Consider the following 16,355-nt stretch of genomic DNA (forward strand, 5'->3'; position numbering starts at 1 on the left):
GGACTGAAATGGCGAGCTTTTCCCTCTCACTGCTGTGTGCCCTAGATTTCCTCGGATGTGAATCCACTTGGAGGCGAGTCCACAGGAGAAACTCCCAGCCACCGGCTGGCTCTTGGTCCATGGAGCTCAGAATCGCCTGCACTGACTGGCAGCAGCTCTCCGAGGTTTCAGGCAGGAGGAGCCTCTCCCAGCCCAGCCTGAAGACGCTGCCAGGGATTTAAGCCGGGACCTTCTGTATGCAAAGCAGGTGCTCATCCACTGAGCGACAGCCCCATCTTTGAAACGGTGGTCTGCTTTGCGTGGCTTACGTCCGAAGCGGCCTTTTCCCCGAATCGGATCTTTGGTCCATCCAGCTCGGCACTGTCCACACCGACTGGCAGCAGCTCCTCGCACGTGGTGGCTGGCATTTGATCCTCCTGGAAAGTGGGGGGGGAGAGGGAGCACGCAGTGGGGCTCTTACTTGCCTGAACTCTCTTCCTTTTGATGCCTAAACGCATGGAGGTAACATTCCAATAACCTTCAGTGAGGTTTAAAATAAAACCCACGTTCCCCAAGAAGCCTTTTAAGAGGAAGCTTTTTCACTCGCCTACTTCTTCTTCTTCTTTTTAACCCGCCACAATTTATTGATTCTAGCTTTATTGAGTGCATTTATTTTATTTTTTTTGTACTGGGGCCATGGCTGAGATGGATGACGGGTGTGACTCAGCTTCCTGCGTAAGGAGGGCAGGTGCATTCTGTGGCAGCCCCTACGACAGGCCTGCTCAACTTAGCCCCCCCCCCCGCTGTTTTTGGACTACAACTCCCATTATCCCCAGCTGCAGTGGCCAACAATTACCTTCTTGTGAGTTCAGTTGCTGTTGGTGCCCTCAAGAACCCGTGTGTTAAAAATACTGTGTCATGGTGTGTCTGTAGGGGGGTGATGCTTAATTTGGGGGGGAGAGGGGGGCTCCTCAAAGGCCTTTAGGACCAGGCTCCCAAATTACCTGGCGCAGCAGGGAAATGACTTGACTAGCAAGCCAGAGGTTGCTGGTTTGAATCCCTGCTGGTATGTTTCCCAGTCTACAGGAAACACCTCTGTCGGGCAGCAGCGATCTAGGAAGCTGCTGAAAGGCATCATCTCATACTATGTGCGGGAGGAGGCCATGGTCAACCCCTCCTGTACTCTACCAAAGACAACCACAGGGCTCGGTGGTTGCCAGGAGTCGACACTGACTACCTTTTAACCTCTGAACAGCAGAGCATCTGTTTAGCATGCAGAAGAAGGTCCCGGGTTGAATCCCTGGCAGGCAGCATCTCCAGGCAGGGCTGGGAAAGACTCCTGCCTGAGACCTGCTGCCAGTCAGAGTAGACACAATCCTGAGTGAGGCAGACCGACTGAGTGGAAGGCGGCCAGCTTCCTATGTCCCTCTTGTCTGTTTTCATGCCACGCCTGTAAGCCGCCTCGGCAAGGCATCCTGCGTCCAAGGCGGGCTACAAAAAATGGGGACCAGAAGCAGCCAGCCTCCCTGGCTGCACTGGGCGTCGGTGGGGCCGCCTTGAGTCCGGGGGGGGGGCACGGTGGGGCGGGGAGGCTGGCTGGCTGGCTCCTCCCTCGCCGGCCTCCGCCTCCCGCACAGCTGAGTCACGTAGCTCTGCGGCAGCAGAAGAAACCTCTTTCCCAGCCGGAGCGAGAGGCGGCCGCACAGTCAGCAGCGCCGGCACCGACGCCAGACCTCACCGACTAGGAAAGAGGGTGAGCCAGCCTGGATGGGGCGGGGGTCTCGGGGGGCTGCCTCCGCGGGCGGTCCGTGAACTTGGAAAGAGGGGCCCCCACCCAGCGACCCCATTCTGCCTCCCTGGACGACCCCCGAGGGTCCAGAAAGAGGAGATGGGGCTCTCCTGGGGTCTGTGCTCCCACACCCACTCCCCAAATTCATAGTGTTATTTTTAGTTGCTTTCTACCGAGTCCGACCTTTGGTCCATCGAACTCAGCGGCGTCTGCACGGACTGGCAGCAGCTCCTAGGCTTCAGGCAGGGGGTACTACCTGGAGGTGCTGCTAGGGATTGAACCTGGGGCATTTGCTGCAGCCCTTATTCTTCAGCCTGCTTCATTCTCTCTCTTTCTATAGAAGAAAGGTATCATGTTGGATTTTCTTCTCTCGCGCCTTTGCTTTCTCCCTGACATAAAGGGCAGCTTGGTGAGAAGAGGGAAGGGGAGCTGTGTGAGCTCAGATCTGCCCACTCGTCCCAAGGGCATAGGCAGTGATTGTTGAGTTAAATGGACTCTGCACATGCCCAGGAGCATCCCCTCCATACAGACCTGAGAGACAGAGAGAAACGTAAATTCTTGACGCTGGAAATAGGGTTGGGGAGGAGGTGCCTCCATCGCTCGGTGGCAGAGCCTCTGCTTTGTAGGCAGAAGATCCTAGGTTCAATCTCTGGCAGCATCTCCAGGTAAGGCTGGGAAAGAGCCTCGTCTGGAAGGATGGCTGCCAGTCTGTGATGGTGATGCTGAACTCGGTGGAGCACCGGTCTGACTCGGGAAAAGGCAGCTGAGCTTCCTATGTTTAGTGAGCCCTGGAGGCTGTGTGTGTGTGTGTGTGTGAGTGAGAGTGAGAGTGAGAGAGAGAGAGAGAGAGAGAGAGAGAGATTCCTTTCTCTGAGCACAGATGGACCACTTTTGCTAGTCCTGGTAAAACCAACAACCAAAAAACAACCCCTCAAATTGTTTTTTGCATCTGGGGAGGCAAAGCAAAATGGGGCAGGGGGTATGCATTACATGAGAGATTGGCCAGACCATCTTGGGATCCCTTGTTGCTGCCCTGGCTCGTGGGCACCTCTTCTGCAACACCCCTGGCTGGGAAACGTTGCTGGTGCATATTCTCTCTCTCTCTCATCCCTCCTGCTAGTTTCCCCCCACTGCTGGCATTTTGGAAAGACTGCATTGATTATTCACGCCTGCCTGCTTTCTGGCACTAATGGTTGACAATAGAGAAGCTGGGGAGGAGAGCTGGTCTCGTGGTCGCAAGCATGACTTGTCCCCTGAGCTAAGCAGGGTCCGCCCTGGTTGCATTTGAATGGGAGACTAGAAGTGTGAGCCCTGGAAGAGATTCCCCTGAGGAGAAGAGCAGAAGGTTCCAAGTTCTTTCCCTGGCAGCTTCTCCAAGACAGGGCTGAGAGAGATTCCTGCCTGCAACTTTGGAGATGCTGCTGCCGGTCTGCGTAGACAATACTGAGCTAGATGGACCAATGGTCTGACTCAGTACATGGCAGCCTCTTATGTAGGAACCCAGGCCTTCAATGGATCTAGATCAGGAAAAGTTCTGCCCAACTGAACAGCTCTTTTCCCAGAGTGATGAAGTCCAGTTTCCACCTAGTCCCATATTCTTTCTCCGGGAGACAGACCCTCCCTCTGTCTCCAGCATCTGCAAATTGGAGGTAGATGTGCTGAGCATGCAGGCTGGCCATCCCTGATAACTTCCATAAACAGGCCCCAAGAGATGGTTCTGCATCGACTCACCTGCTCCACACCAGCCCACTGCCTGTGCATCATGCACTGGGCTGCTTCGTAACATGGTCGGGGGGCGCGCAGTGTTGAATATGACGAGAATGACGGATATTGGAGATCTCTGCCCCTCCCCACTACGTGGTACGATGGGTGTTCTCCGAAACAGGGAGCTGGGTGGGGCAGGCCAGGAGGGAATGGAGGACACGGCAAGGTCACACTGGTTGTGGCTCCTTGCCAGACCTGACTGGGCTTTAACAGCCGGCCGGCAGAGGCGAGGGCTCAGGAGATGGTCTCATGGTCGTGCTCGTGAATTGTCCCCTTTGCTAAGCAGGGTAAGCCCTGGTTTGCATTTGTATGGAGACTACTCTGTACAATATTCTCCTTAGTGAATGCTCAGTCTTGGAGCAGCTACTCAATGCCTGGCAGCATCTCCAGGCAAAGGGGACCATTTGTGCTTGCTGGTCTGGTGGTTGCAAGCATGGCCTGTCCCCTTAGCTAAGCAAGGTCTGCTCTGGTTGCATATGAATAGAAGACTTGATGTGTGAGCACTGGAAGATCTTTCCCTCAGAGGATGGGGCTGCTCTGGGAAGAGCATCTAGGTTCCAAGTTCCCTCCCTGGCAGCAGCATCTCCAAGAGAGGGCTGAGAGAGAGAGACTCCTGCCTGCAACCTTGGAGAAGCCGCTGCCCATCTGGGTAAACAATAGTGAGTTAGATGGACCAATGGTCTGACTCAGTAGATGGCAGCTTCCTAGGGTCCTAAGGTCAGCTCTCCTCCTCACTGGGTTTGGAAATGGGAAATAATCTCTCTATTCGATGGACTCCTGGAAGAGATGATGCTCCCAGGAATATCTTCCGTGAGGCTTTGCTGAGTCTGTGTGTATGTGTGCGTTAATCCTTGCACAGGCTGTCAGCAGCAACAAGGCCTCAGGCTATGGGGGAAGGGAGCGGGGTGTGTGTGTCGGGGGGGCCCATCTGGCTGTGAGCGCCACGCGGATGGACACGTGTCCATGGCAGCGGTGGTGACCACAGGGCTGTTGTAGACCCTGTGTTGCGTCTGTTATATAATGTGTGCTCTGCTAAGCCCTTCGTGGGTGGGCAGGAGAGGTGTTTGCGGCTGAAAAGGAGGCTAGCGGCAGTGCCAGCACCATGGAATTGCCGATGCCTATCAGGAGCTGAATTCCCTTGGGGTCCCCCCGCCAGATCCAAAACCGAAGCTGATGGGCTTTGCTCTACAGCATTTGGAGAAATAATTGAGGTGCATGACAAGCATACCCCTGAGCATATAGAGAGTGGCTTTCCCTCACTCCTGGGACCTTTGCCAGTTTCCTCTCCCCCACCCCCACCTCTGCCTCGGAGCTTCGAGAAGTTGTGATTGTTCAGGCTGACCCAGTTCCAGCCCCTCTATTTAGAAACTGCGCACGTCCAGGAGTCAGGGAAGGGATTTACAAAGATGTCTGTGTTGGGCAGAAGCAGGTTTGTTTACTACGTTCCTGCAAACGCATGCCGCATACCTGAAATGCACCCCAAAAAACCATACATGGAATGGAACCAGAATTTTTGGACGTGGATTCTGATTCCGTTACTGGCGTACTCTGCACGTTTCAGACGCTGTCTATAATATGGAAGGGGATTGTAAAAATATAGCCTTAGAGCAGGAGATGTTCTTTTTGCCAGTGGGTATATATTGTATCAGCTTTGAAACTTGCAGTCATGGGGGAAATGATAACATACCTGATTCCGTTACTCTTGGAATTGCCCCTTCCATGCATGATTCTGTAACTTACTCTTGGAATTGCCCATGGAGAGTTTGCAAGCCCCGTTAGTATTCCACTTTTCCTATGACATACTCATTCTTTAGGTTGCCAGAAGACACCACACAGCTGGATTGGAGCCAAGTTCTGTTGATAAATAAGAAGTTTTAAACAATCAAACTCCAGGCAAACCAAACATAGTTACAAACACATTAAAAACAGACAAAGACAGAAACTCCAACCACATGCACCTAAAAAACAAAGCAGAAGCCTTGATTTGACAGCCTAGGAGGAGAGCTGGTCTTGTGGTAGCGGGCAGGGATTTGCTAAGCATGGTCTGCCCTGGTTTGCATTAAGATGGGTGGCTACCGTACATCTGAGCACTGTAAGATATTCCCCTTAGGGGCTGGGGCTGTAGCTTAGAGGAAGAGCATCTGCTTGCATGCAGCAGGTTCACTCCCTGATGCATCTCCATGTAGGGTTGGGAGAGACCCCTGCCTGAAGCTTTGGAGAGCCGCTGCCGGTCAGTGCAGGCAATCCTGAGTTAGCTGGAGCAATGATCAGACTCGGTATAAGGCTGCTCCCTACATCCCTAAAAAGATCTTCACCTGGCATCTTAAGGGGCATAATGATGGTGCCGGGCGACCCTCACTGGGGAGGCTATTCCATAGTCTCTCCCAGTTCCAGCCGCACCTTGAGAAATGCTGCCCAGGATTGAACCTGGGACCTTCTACAGGCGAAGCAGGGACTCCCCCGCTGAGCTGTGGCCCTATCCTGTAAGAATAGGAACCTAGAAATCTGCTTTCTACTGAGTCAGACCCTTGGTCCATCGGGCTCAGGATTGACTACCCTGACTGGCAGCAACTCTCCCAAGATTTCAGGCTGGAGTCTTTCCCAGGCCTACCTGGAGATGCTGCCAGAGAGCAGTTGAGTGCAAAGCCGATGTGCTGCCACTGAGCTACAGCCCCGTCCCTTAGGAGGAATATTTTGGACCAGCATCTAATGTGAAAAAGCTTCCCCCTCCCATTGCGAAAGAGAGCATGGTGGGGGACATCTGGGAGCCTTCGTTGTGTGGGTGGATGTGGAATCCTCCAAGTGGCTTGAACTTCCTTCCTTCCTTCCTTCCTTCCTTCCTTCCTTCCTTCCTTCCTTTGCCTTGACGGCCCTGCAGGCAACACCAGCCAAGATGACCCACCAGTACCCTGCGCTCACCCCCGAGCAGAAGAAGGAGCTCTCGGACATAGCCCAGCGCATTGTGGCTCCCGGCAAGGGCATCCTGGCCGCTGACGAATCTGTGGGTAGGTCTGAACGACAGGCATTTCACACACCACCTGTTTTTTGAAGGTTAGCGTACATCTGAAAATGTGAACTGTTTAAAAAAGATGTTTGCACGCTCAGAACCGTGAATCACGACACAGACACTCTCAAGAGAGCCAAGATGGTCTGTTGGTTCGCTTTCAGAAGTGTCTTATTGTTTTGATGTCTACTTTGCCTTTAGCCGTCGTCCCAGGCAATGGACCTAAACCTTTGACTATGATTTGCCCAAGGCTATATCCTGAATCGGTGGCAGAGGTGGGCTTCGAAACCAGCTCTGAAGGCTCCAGGTCGCTGGGCTGCTGGCTTGCCAGTATATATCTCGGTCTGTGATCCTTTCCCCCTCTCTGCTTCTCTGGCAGGCAGCATGGCCAAACGCCTCAACCAGATCGGGGTGGAGAACACCGAGGAGAACCGACGCCTGTACCGCCAGATCCTCTTCAGCGCCGACAGCCGCGTCAAGAAGTGCATCGGTGGGGTCATCTTCTTCCATGAGACCATGTACCAGAAGGCGGACGACGGCACCCCCTTCGTTGAGCTGATCAAGGACAAGGACATTGTTGTGGGCATTAAGGTGTGGCAGATATTTTTTTGTGGGGGTGGGTGTCTGGGTGATGTCTCCTACAGGGGAAGCCAGCAGGCCCCAAGAGCAAGCTGGTCTTGTGGTAAAGAAAAGTGTGCCGTCGAGTCGGTGTCAACTCCTGGCGACCACAGAGCTCTGTGGTTGTCTTTGGTAGGATACAGGAGGGGTTGACCATTGCCATCTCCCGCACAGTATCAGATTATGATGCCTTTCAATATCAGATTATGATGCCTTTCAATATCAGATTATGATGCCTTTCAGTATCTTCCTAAATCACTGCTGCCCCATATAGGTATTTCCCGTAGTCTGGGAAACATACCAGCGGGATTCGAACCTGCAACCTCTGGCTTGCTAGTCGAGTCATTTCCCTGCTGCGCCATTAGGTGGCTGGTCTTGTGGTAGCCAGCATGAATTCTCCCCTTTGCTAAGCAGGGTCTGCCCTGGTTTGCATTTGGATGGGAGGCTACTATGTGTGAGCACTGTAAGAGATTCCCCTTAGAGGTTGGGGCCGCTCTGGGAAAAGCAGCTGCCTGCTTGCATGCAGAAGGTTCCCAGTTCCCTCCCTGGCAGCATCTCCAAGATAGGGCGGAGAGAGACTCTTGCCGGCAACCTTGGAGAAGTCGCTTCCAGTCTGTGTAGACTGTCCTGAGCTAGCTGGACCAATGGTCTGACACAGTATATGGCAGCTTCCTGTGTTCCTATGAGAAGCTCCTATTCTCAGTGCATCTCTGTTCTCTTCACAGGTGGACAAGGGCGTGGTGCCTCTTGCTGGGACGGATGGGGAGACCACTACACAAGGTATTTTATTTTTTATCATTAAGCCTTTTATCCCAGCTTTTTGGCCAGAACAGCTCAAGGCAACGTACAATAAGAACATCACCATAAAATCAACATAAGAAAAATATCACACACAAGCAGGATTGGGGAGGCAGTTCAGCCTTCTTTATCGCTAGGACCCTTCTTAATATAGCACCATTGATATACAACAATGTACACCAAGTAGATCTGAAGTGTGAGAGCAGGGGGCACAGTTGAGGTGGATGGGGAAAGTGGTAGTTTAACATCATGGTGCAGTGGTTAGAATGTTGGGCTTGTGGGCGACCTTTGTGTGAGGCTGTGCTTCCCCGTACCAGGCCTGGACGGGCTGTCAGAGCGCTGTGCCCAGTATAAGAAGGACGGGGCCGACTTTGCCAAGTGGCGCTGCGTGCTGAAGATCAGCGAGCACACCCCCTCTGCCCTGGCCATCATGGAGAACGCCAACGTCCTGGCACGCTACGCTAGCATCTGCCAGCAGGTGAGACTGCCTAGTAATGTGGGCGCTGTAGATTCCATGTTTCCATTGGTCCTGGGCTGATGGGGAGGAGAGCTGGTGTTGTGGTAGCAAGCATGAATGGTCCAGTCGGCTAAGCAAGGTCTGCCTTGGTTTAGATTCGGATGGGTGACTACACGTGAGTGTTGTAAGATATTCCCTGTAGGGGGTGAGATGGACCCAGGATCAAGCGATCAATCTTTATTGATACAGTCACAGACCAGCAAGCCACCCAATACAAGCCGCTCAGAAAAAAGAAAGTGTGTGAACATAATACAATTGCACAGTTCAATCCCTGGCAGCATCTCTGGGTAGGCCTGGGAAAAACTCCTGCCTGGAACCTTGGAGAGCCACTGTCAGTCAGTGTAGACGATATTAAGTAGGTGAACCAAGGGTCTGACTTGGTGTAAGGCAGTGTGGAAGAAACGCTGCCTTCATGCTATGTTTTGATAATCCAAGTAATTGCTTTTATTGATACAGAGACGGTTTCAGCTGGAAATGAGTCAGAGAGAGCCCGTGCAGGTTACAAACCAGACCAGATTCCCAACACCCTTTGCAAAAGTACAGCACACACTCTTGTCTTGCTAAAAGAGGGAATTATAGAATTGTCTCAAGTTGCTTCAACCTTTCAACCGATTATCTGGACATTTACGCGTGTATATTAAACAAGGAAGTTACAGTGACGATCTGTCTCGGTTAACCGCCCAGAGACAAAAGCTTGGGGTGGTGTACAAATCTGATAAATAAAATAAATATTTTCCCTGCATGATCAGAATCCTCTAGACAGGGTCTGGCAAAGTGCAGCTGCCGCCACTGTTGGCTAAAGCATCATTCAAATCTCCATGGACCCTTTCCCCGAAATCTATTTCAACCCCAAGCTATCTGTTGCCTGCCTGCCTGCCAGCTAAACCAGTTGTCTTGTCGTCTTACAAAGCGTTCCTTGCTCAAACAGCTCTAGAATCAAGCTAACAAAATGGCTTCGATCTAGCCGAGCAAGCAGAGCGATTCCCACGGCAGCTTTCTATGACAGAAGAAACCTGGAATCTATTGCACGACACATTTTCACTGGTAGCATTTGTATATTGTGCCTGTACTTGCTGTGGAACATTTCATGCACAGTCTTACCTTTAGATCCCCTTTGACATTTTGTGTTAAAAGGATTCTTCAGTGCCTTGTTGCTCATTGCACTGACTGTGTTGGGGGTGTCATACTCTTCTTGAAGTGCTGCGGGTTCGATCTATGCCGGGGCGGCACAACCACCTTGGCTGTTCCTCAGATGTGGGACGGCAGCCACAACTTCTGGAGGGCTTGGGTGGGCGCCAGGCAGGGCAGCTGGTGGGCGGAGCCAAAGTGGGCAGAACCAACTACGTGGGTGGAGCTGCAAGTGAGGCATTGCTAAAGAAAAGAAAAGAAAAGCAATATAAGCACTTAAGTGTTGCTTACCGTGGTTCCTGGGATGTATGTAGCATTGGCTACATCAATTCCGAGCAATGCAAAACACACTGCCTAGCAGAGAAAGGAGTTGTTTAGGAAAATCATAGGCACATGGGGAGGTGAGAATCATGGGGAAGGAGCTGGATGGACTGTTGATGGGGAGATTAGAACCCATACTCTTCCCATGTATCCTCCTGCACATCAAATTGGTGGGCTTCAAGCTAGTGGCACATTTCAGAGCATGATTTTATTACTTAATACTTTCGTTGCACTAAATTTAACACGGATGAGCTGCAAACTCACTATTATCTTCTTGCGAGGATAAAACATCCTGAAGAAGATTAAGAACCAGGATGCTATTTAAGTCCTAAACTAATACTCTGACCCAGAAAAGCTATTGGTATGCCGATTTATTGTACATAGTTTTGAGGGCCTTCAGACAAAAGGAGAGAGATATATTTTTTAAATAAATAATCTTGAAGTCTACAAAAGAGCTTGATCACTGTAATTTACCCAGACTTGTGAGCATATGCACATATGAAGCTGCCTTATACAGAGTCAGATCATGAGTCCATCTAACCTAGATTTGTATATACTGACTGGCAACCACTCTCTAGCCTCCCTCCCCAGACAGGGACTTTCCCAACCAAGGATTCATTGTGGAACCTTCTTTGTGCACAGCACATGTTCTACCATAGAGCTAGGAGCCCTTCACCTGATATCCTGATCTATTGCCACATCCGCTTTTGTTATTATTCCAAAACAAACCAGTCAAAAATGCAACTTAAATAAATCAACTGAATGGCAGAACAGATTCCGGCTGAATTTAAATTCCATTCGTGCTTTGTGATCACAATTTAATTTGATCGTTTTTTCTTCAGAAAGACTTTTTAAAGGATCACGTCTTTGTGATAAGAGTGCCCAAATGCACATTGCTACTTACCACGCTGTAATTGCTGCTAGCAATGACATAACTTACATAATCTGACATTTACATAAACCTAGCTCCAACATGACTTTAGCTCCTTGGCGGAGGGCATGATTAGACTGCTGGACGAGGACTGGGGAGACCCGAGTTCAAATCCCCATTCAGGCTCCATCCCCCAAGGGGAATATCTTGCAGTGGTCACATTTCTAGTCTCCAATTCATATGCAATTAGGGCTGACCCTGCTTAGCTAAGGGGACAAGTCATGCTTGCAACCATAAGACCAGCTCTCCTCTCTGGACAGCTTGCTGTCATTCATATATATATATATATATATATATATATATATATATATATATATATAACGCAACTGCAAGGCAAGGACGCCGGCCACGTCTCAATGATCCTTTCTGTTACAGAATGGCATCGTGCCCATTGTGGAACCGGAGATCCTGCCTGACGGAGACCATGACTTGAAGCGTTGCCAGTATGTGACGGAGAAGGTGAGGCCCAGTGTGGCTTGCTGAAAGGCTGGTTGGTGGGAAGTGGGCTTTATTCTTTATTGGCAGGCAGCCCTTCCCCGTCCCCAATGGGAACATAGGAAGCTGCCATATACTGAGTCCGACCATTGGTCGATCTAACTCAGTATTGTCTTCCCAGACTGGCAGCAGCTTCTCCAAGGCTGCAGGCAGGAATCTCTCTCACCCCTCTCTTGGAGATGCTGCCAGGGAGGGGACTTGAAAAGGGGAGGGAAAATGAGAATGAAGAGAGAGGTGAAAAAGACAGGGAGGAGGGAAGGGAGGAGAGGGAAATATGAGAAGGGAAGGGAAAGCAGCTGCATTGCATAGTACGGAGGAGAGTATCTTCTTTTGCAAACTATAGTTGACAACATAAGAACAGCCTGGCCTCTCTCGTCCAGCGCCCTATTTCCCTCTGTGTCCCGCCAGAGGCGGTGAAGGCATGCCCCTTCTCCTGCTGTTGCTCCCCTGCAACTGGTATTAAGAAGACTGAGACTCTTTTTCTTATTCTTTTTCTACAACTTATTCAACGCCCATACAGGTGGACCACGCGATACACAGTGCCACTTTCTGCGTATCGGTGGGTGTCTGATTGACACCCGACCTCATTACCTGCGGATACAAAACCCATGTATCTGTGGTTCCTAGATGGCTGGAAACGACCTCGGAGGTCATCTCTAGCCGTCATTTTGTAAAGAGGAACCATTTTATGGCTTCTGTGGTGTTTTGTGTGTGTGTGTGTGTTTTTTTTTTACAGCATTTTTTCTCTGCAATTTTTGTGGGAAATTTGGGACTGGGGGTGGGTGGGGTGGCATTCCTGCAGAAGGTCCCAGGCTAAGTTCCTGGCAACATATCCAGGTGGGACTCCCCACAGGAGGCAGGGAGCTTTAATGTGGTGTGTGGTTTGGAGCACACACATGCTGCTAACTGGGAGGCCCAGCTGGGCTGATGGTTCTCACTGCAGGCTCAGCAGCTGCCTCTGGGTTGCCTTCCAGGTCCTGGCCGCCGTCTACAAGGCGCTGAGTGACCATCACATCTACCTGGAGGGCACCCTGCTGAAGCCCAACATGGTGACCCCTGGCCACGCTTGCCCTACCAAGTACAGCCCTGAGGAGATCGCCATGGCAACCGTGACTGCTCTTCGTCGCACTGTACCACCCTCTGTGCCAGGTATGGCCTCATCCCTATCTTCCTTGATCCGCCTCCGATCTAATTTTAGGTCAAATGCCTCTACTTCCATTGGAGACTCAAATCATACTGATGGGTCTTGAACTTCTTTGTTGATTTCGGACGCCATTTTGGCATTCTTGGAAATACTCTTTCTGAGGCGATGAGAGAGAGAAGATTAAAGCTGACCTTTCTCACACCGAGTAGCTTAACAAACAGGCCTTGACAAATTTTTCTTTGGATCTGGAAACCAGCCCCAAAGTTTAGGTGCCGGACAACAGGCACTGGACATAGTAATGCACATTTTGGCGGGCAGGGGGATACATGTGCTTCTCTTAATCCCCTTTACAAGTAGTAGATTTAGAACAGAAATGGGGCCTGCCTGGGAGAAATATTTTATTACATAACTCTACCTCTGAATATCCTGGTCTCGGTGCCATGGTTAAATTTCTAGGCACCATGGCTCCCGGGCGCCTGGGATTTGACAAACCCTGATTTAACAAATGAGCTGTCTTGAATGGAAGAGAACCTCTCCGCTTCCTTTTCGGTTCGACAAGAGGAATCTTGATTGGGGTATTGCAACACGGAGTTTTGCTCGGAAAAGCGGTGATGATGGACGATAGTTGGCAGATCCACACACCATGTGGGCGGCGGCATTCCTGTTCAGTGGTCATGGATGGTGTGTGTTCTCAGAGAGAAGATGGAGCAAGTCGAATTATTTGGCTGTCCCTTTTTTCTGCCAGGTGTCACCTTCCTGTCTGGCGGGCAGAGCGAGGAAGAGGCTTCCATCAACCTCAACGCCATCAACAACTGCCCGTTGGCCCGGCCTTGGGCCTTGACCTTCTCCTACGGCCGGGCCCTGCAGGCTTCTGCCCTCAACACCTGGCGTGGCCAGCGAGAAAATGAGAACTCTGCCACAGAGGAGTTTATCAACCGTGCTGAGGTAGGAAAAAGGGGTCCTTTGGATTCCCCAGAGAAGAGCCTCTCCTGGTACATGAACCTGCTGTTGTGTGGTTGTTACCATCTTGGGGTGGGCGATGGCTTGTAGTGATTTTTGACATGGTCCATGCCGGAGATGGAAAATGGAAAAGAGGTGATCACATCACAAGACTCCCAGCTTTCTGTGTCTTTCTCTTGCTTTTACTGTCCTGACTGTCGGGCCCGCAGTAGGTACATAAAACACAAGAACGGTGAAATTGCACCGATGCTGTCAGAGGAACGGGAACGAAAATGGGCAGGGATGTCTCTCCATGGGGAGAGTACAGCCATTTGTTCATCATGACCCTGGCTCTGTTCAAAAAAGAAAAAAAAAAGGCTGCAATTTGACCCCAATCATTTGGGGGCAGGGATATAAAGGGGTGATAACACAGAGACAGCTGTAGCACTCTGTATCTCTCTGTTATGAGAGCCAGCGTGGTGTAGTGGTTAGAGTGCTGGACTAGGACCGGGGAGACCCAAGTTCAAAACCCCATTCAGCCATGAAACTAGCTGGATGTGACTCTGGGCCAGTCACTTCTCTCTCAGCCTAGCCTACTTCACAGGGTTGTTGTGAAAGAGAAACTTAAGTATGTAGTACACTGCTCTGGGCTCCTTGGAGGAAGAGCGGGTTATAAATGTAGTAATAATAATAATAATAATTATTATTATTATTATTATTAAGTAGTCTACTGGTCTTGATGGCTAGAGGCCACCTCCAGCCTCAGAGGCAAGATGCTTCTGGATACCAGTTGCAGGGGAGCAACAGCAGGAGAGGGGGCATGCCCTCCCCTCTTGCCTGTGGGCTTCCCAGAAACATCTGGTGGGCCACTGTGTGAAACAGGATGCTGGACTAGAGAGGCCTCCTTGGGCCGGATCCAGCAGGGCTGCTCTTACGTTGTTAAGTGCCACCTTGTTATTGCCTACTTTTCCATCTCTATGGGGGTAGACAGTGGCAACTATGAGTCTTGGTACCAGTGGCCAAAATGGGTGGGCCTGGCTCATGGGCTACCAGAGGGTCTGGGGGGCAAACCACTGAAGACTTTTCCCTCCTGTCTCCTAGGTCAACGGCTTAGCTGCTCTTGGCAAGTACGAAGGCAGCAGCGACGGTTTCGGTGCAGCCGGGCAGTCTCTCTACGTAGCCAACCACGCCTATTGAGGCCCGCCTGGGCAGGCATTTAGCCCCCACTGACAGGACCTCCCACTGCTACCTTCCATACCAGCCACCAGTCACACCCAGCTTTTCTACCGTAGCCGCAAGAGGAGCTAAGTAGCCATGGAGCGTCAAGCGCCGGAGGGGATGCGTGTGAGCGACATGGAGGAGGAGGAGAGGAGGAGACCCCTGCTGTGGGTCTCGTGGAATCCTGCCACGGTGGGTAGGGTGGGGGTGAGAGAGCAACAGCAGCAAACTGGCCTACCTTACAGGGTTGTTGTATGGAATTGTTGCCAGGCGAGGCACTTGGAGTGTTCAGCGCACTAGGAAATTTCTTATTCTTATTAATCTAGGGTGCCTGCCGGGAAAAGGGGTCAAGGAGACTCCCGTGGAGAGAAGAAGGGGGTTGGGTTGAACCCATAGCATGCCTCTCCTGGAGTCTTGGAGAGGGACGTCCTGGGGCCGGCAGGAGGGAGAGCTGCCCCACTTTGCTGCCCATTCTTGTCTGCCTGCCCCCCTTTTGCATATGTGGGGTCCTCTGAGCCCCCTGGTCTGCACGCTCTCTACCCCACCTTCCCCTACCACAAGGCTGTCGGTAGCTGAGACACGTGGGGCAGGGAGCCGGTTTATCGCCATGTGTGTGAGCGCGCGTGTGTGTCCCCCCTATGTGGTCTGTGTGCACCCGATGTACCAAATAGCCCTATAACTAATCCACAATAGAGGTGTGAAGTCATTTTTCTGTCTTGTGTCTTTTTTTCGTGCGGATTTAAAATATTGGTCAACTTGGGGCAGTATAGTGGAGGGGTTAATGGCAGCCAAAGCAGCCGTCTCTCTTTGCCAAATGCGACGTAAATTCTCAAAAGAAAAGCTGCAAAGGTTAGGCTAGCCTAGCACACCACAAACTTCACTGAGCCGAGCGTAGAATGAAGCCCGGAGGTGTTCGCCTGGAAACGGTCCCCTCACTCAAGGAAACTGCGTGCTTGAACTTCAGTTCTGCTCACCTTCATGGCTTCACCAGTAACCTTTAACACAGCCATCCATCTATAAACTGCCTATGAGCTGAACTTGTTAAAGTTGATCTAAGCAAGAGGCTTGAAACATGTTTAGGAATATAGGAGTATAGGCAACTGCCTTCTAGCGCGTCAGACCCTTGGTCCTTCTAGGAAAGGAAAGACTGTGCCATTGAGTTGGTGTCAATTCCAGGTGACCACAGAGCCATGTGGCTTTCTTGGTAGAATACAGGAGTGGTTTACCTTTGCCTTCCTCACGCGCAGTATGAGACATGGGTCTCCCATCCAGGCCCTGACCACGCCAAGACCTGCTCAGCTTCAGCAAGATGGCTGTATCATGTGCTCTTTGTCTATGCTCTGGGATCCAGTTGCAATCCTGTTTGTATCCAGCCATGGAGCCTACACAAATAGTCCACACAGAGAAGAATTTGTTATGGGGTGGCTAACAAATAAAGTGTATTATTTATATACCGAAATGCTAACACCAACAGAGACTTTCACAGCATCCTTGGAAACATTCCCCATTTACTTGCCTGCTTAGACTATTTCTACACCATTCCAAACTTGTGTCTCGGGGGGTTTACAATCAATGCAACATAAATACCGCATCATGAAACAACATTTACCATCTTAAAATCAGTTAAAATCTAATTAAATGCCAAATCGCCAAAGACAGGGGTGGGAGTCTCACATTTGGGGAACCAATGTTGATAAGCCCTGTTTTAGA

The 16,355-nt window shown here is 51.0% G+C and overlaps 1 protein-coding gene across 1 annotated transcript; it reads left to right on the plus strand.

The window, feature by feature from the left end:
* The first annotated feature begins 1,574 nt into the window (after window positions 1-1,574).
* Window positions 1,575-15,351, plus strand: ALDOC (aldolase, fructose-bisphosphate C). The gene is made up of 9 exons (XM_053275262.1): window positions 1,575-1,732; window positions 6,411-6,537; window positions 6,916-7,127; window positions 7,880-7,934; window positions 8,270-8,430; window positions 11,225-11,308; window positions 12,319-12,493; window positions 13,234-13,433; window positions 14,529-15,351. Exons 2-9 carry the CDS (start codon window positions 6,426-6,428, stop codon window positions 14,622-14,624), a joined length of 1,095 nt encoding a protein of 364 aa, XP_053131237.1. The 5' UTR covers window positions 1,575-1,732; window positions 6,411-6,425; the 3' UTR covers window positions 14,625-15,351.
* The last annotated feature ends 1,004 nt before the right edge of the window (window positions 15,352-16,355 follow it).

The sequence above is a fragment of the Hemicordylus capensis genome, chromosome 12, assembly GCF_027244095.1.
Source record: "Hemicordylus capensis ecotype Gifberg chromosome 12, rHemCap1.1.pri, whole genome shotgun sequence".
NCBI classification, from domain to species: Eukaryota; Metazoa; Chordata; class Lepidosauria; order Squamata; family Cordylidae; genus Hemicordylus; species Hemicordylus capensis.

Excerpts from the sequence above, each read along its gene's own strand:
- ALDOC (XM_053275262.1), top strand. The coding sequence starts at position 6,426 with ATGACCCACCAGTACCCTGCGCTCACCCCCGAGCAGAAGAAGGAGCTC. Across the intron at positions 6,538-6,915 it reads GGCCGCTGACGAATCTGTGG|GCAGCATGGCCAAACGCCTC; the intron begins GTAGGTCTGAAC and ends CTTCTCTGGCAG. Across the intron at positions 11,309-12,318 it reads GCCAGTATGTGACGGAGAAG|GTCCTGGCCGCCGTCTACAA; the intron begins GTGAGGCCCAGT and ends GTTGCCTTCCAG.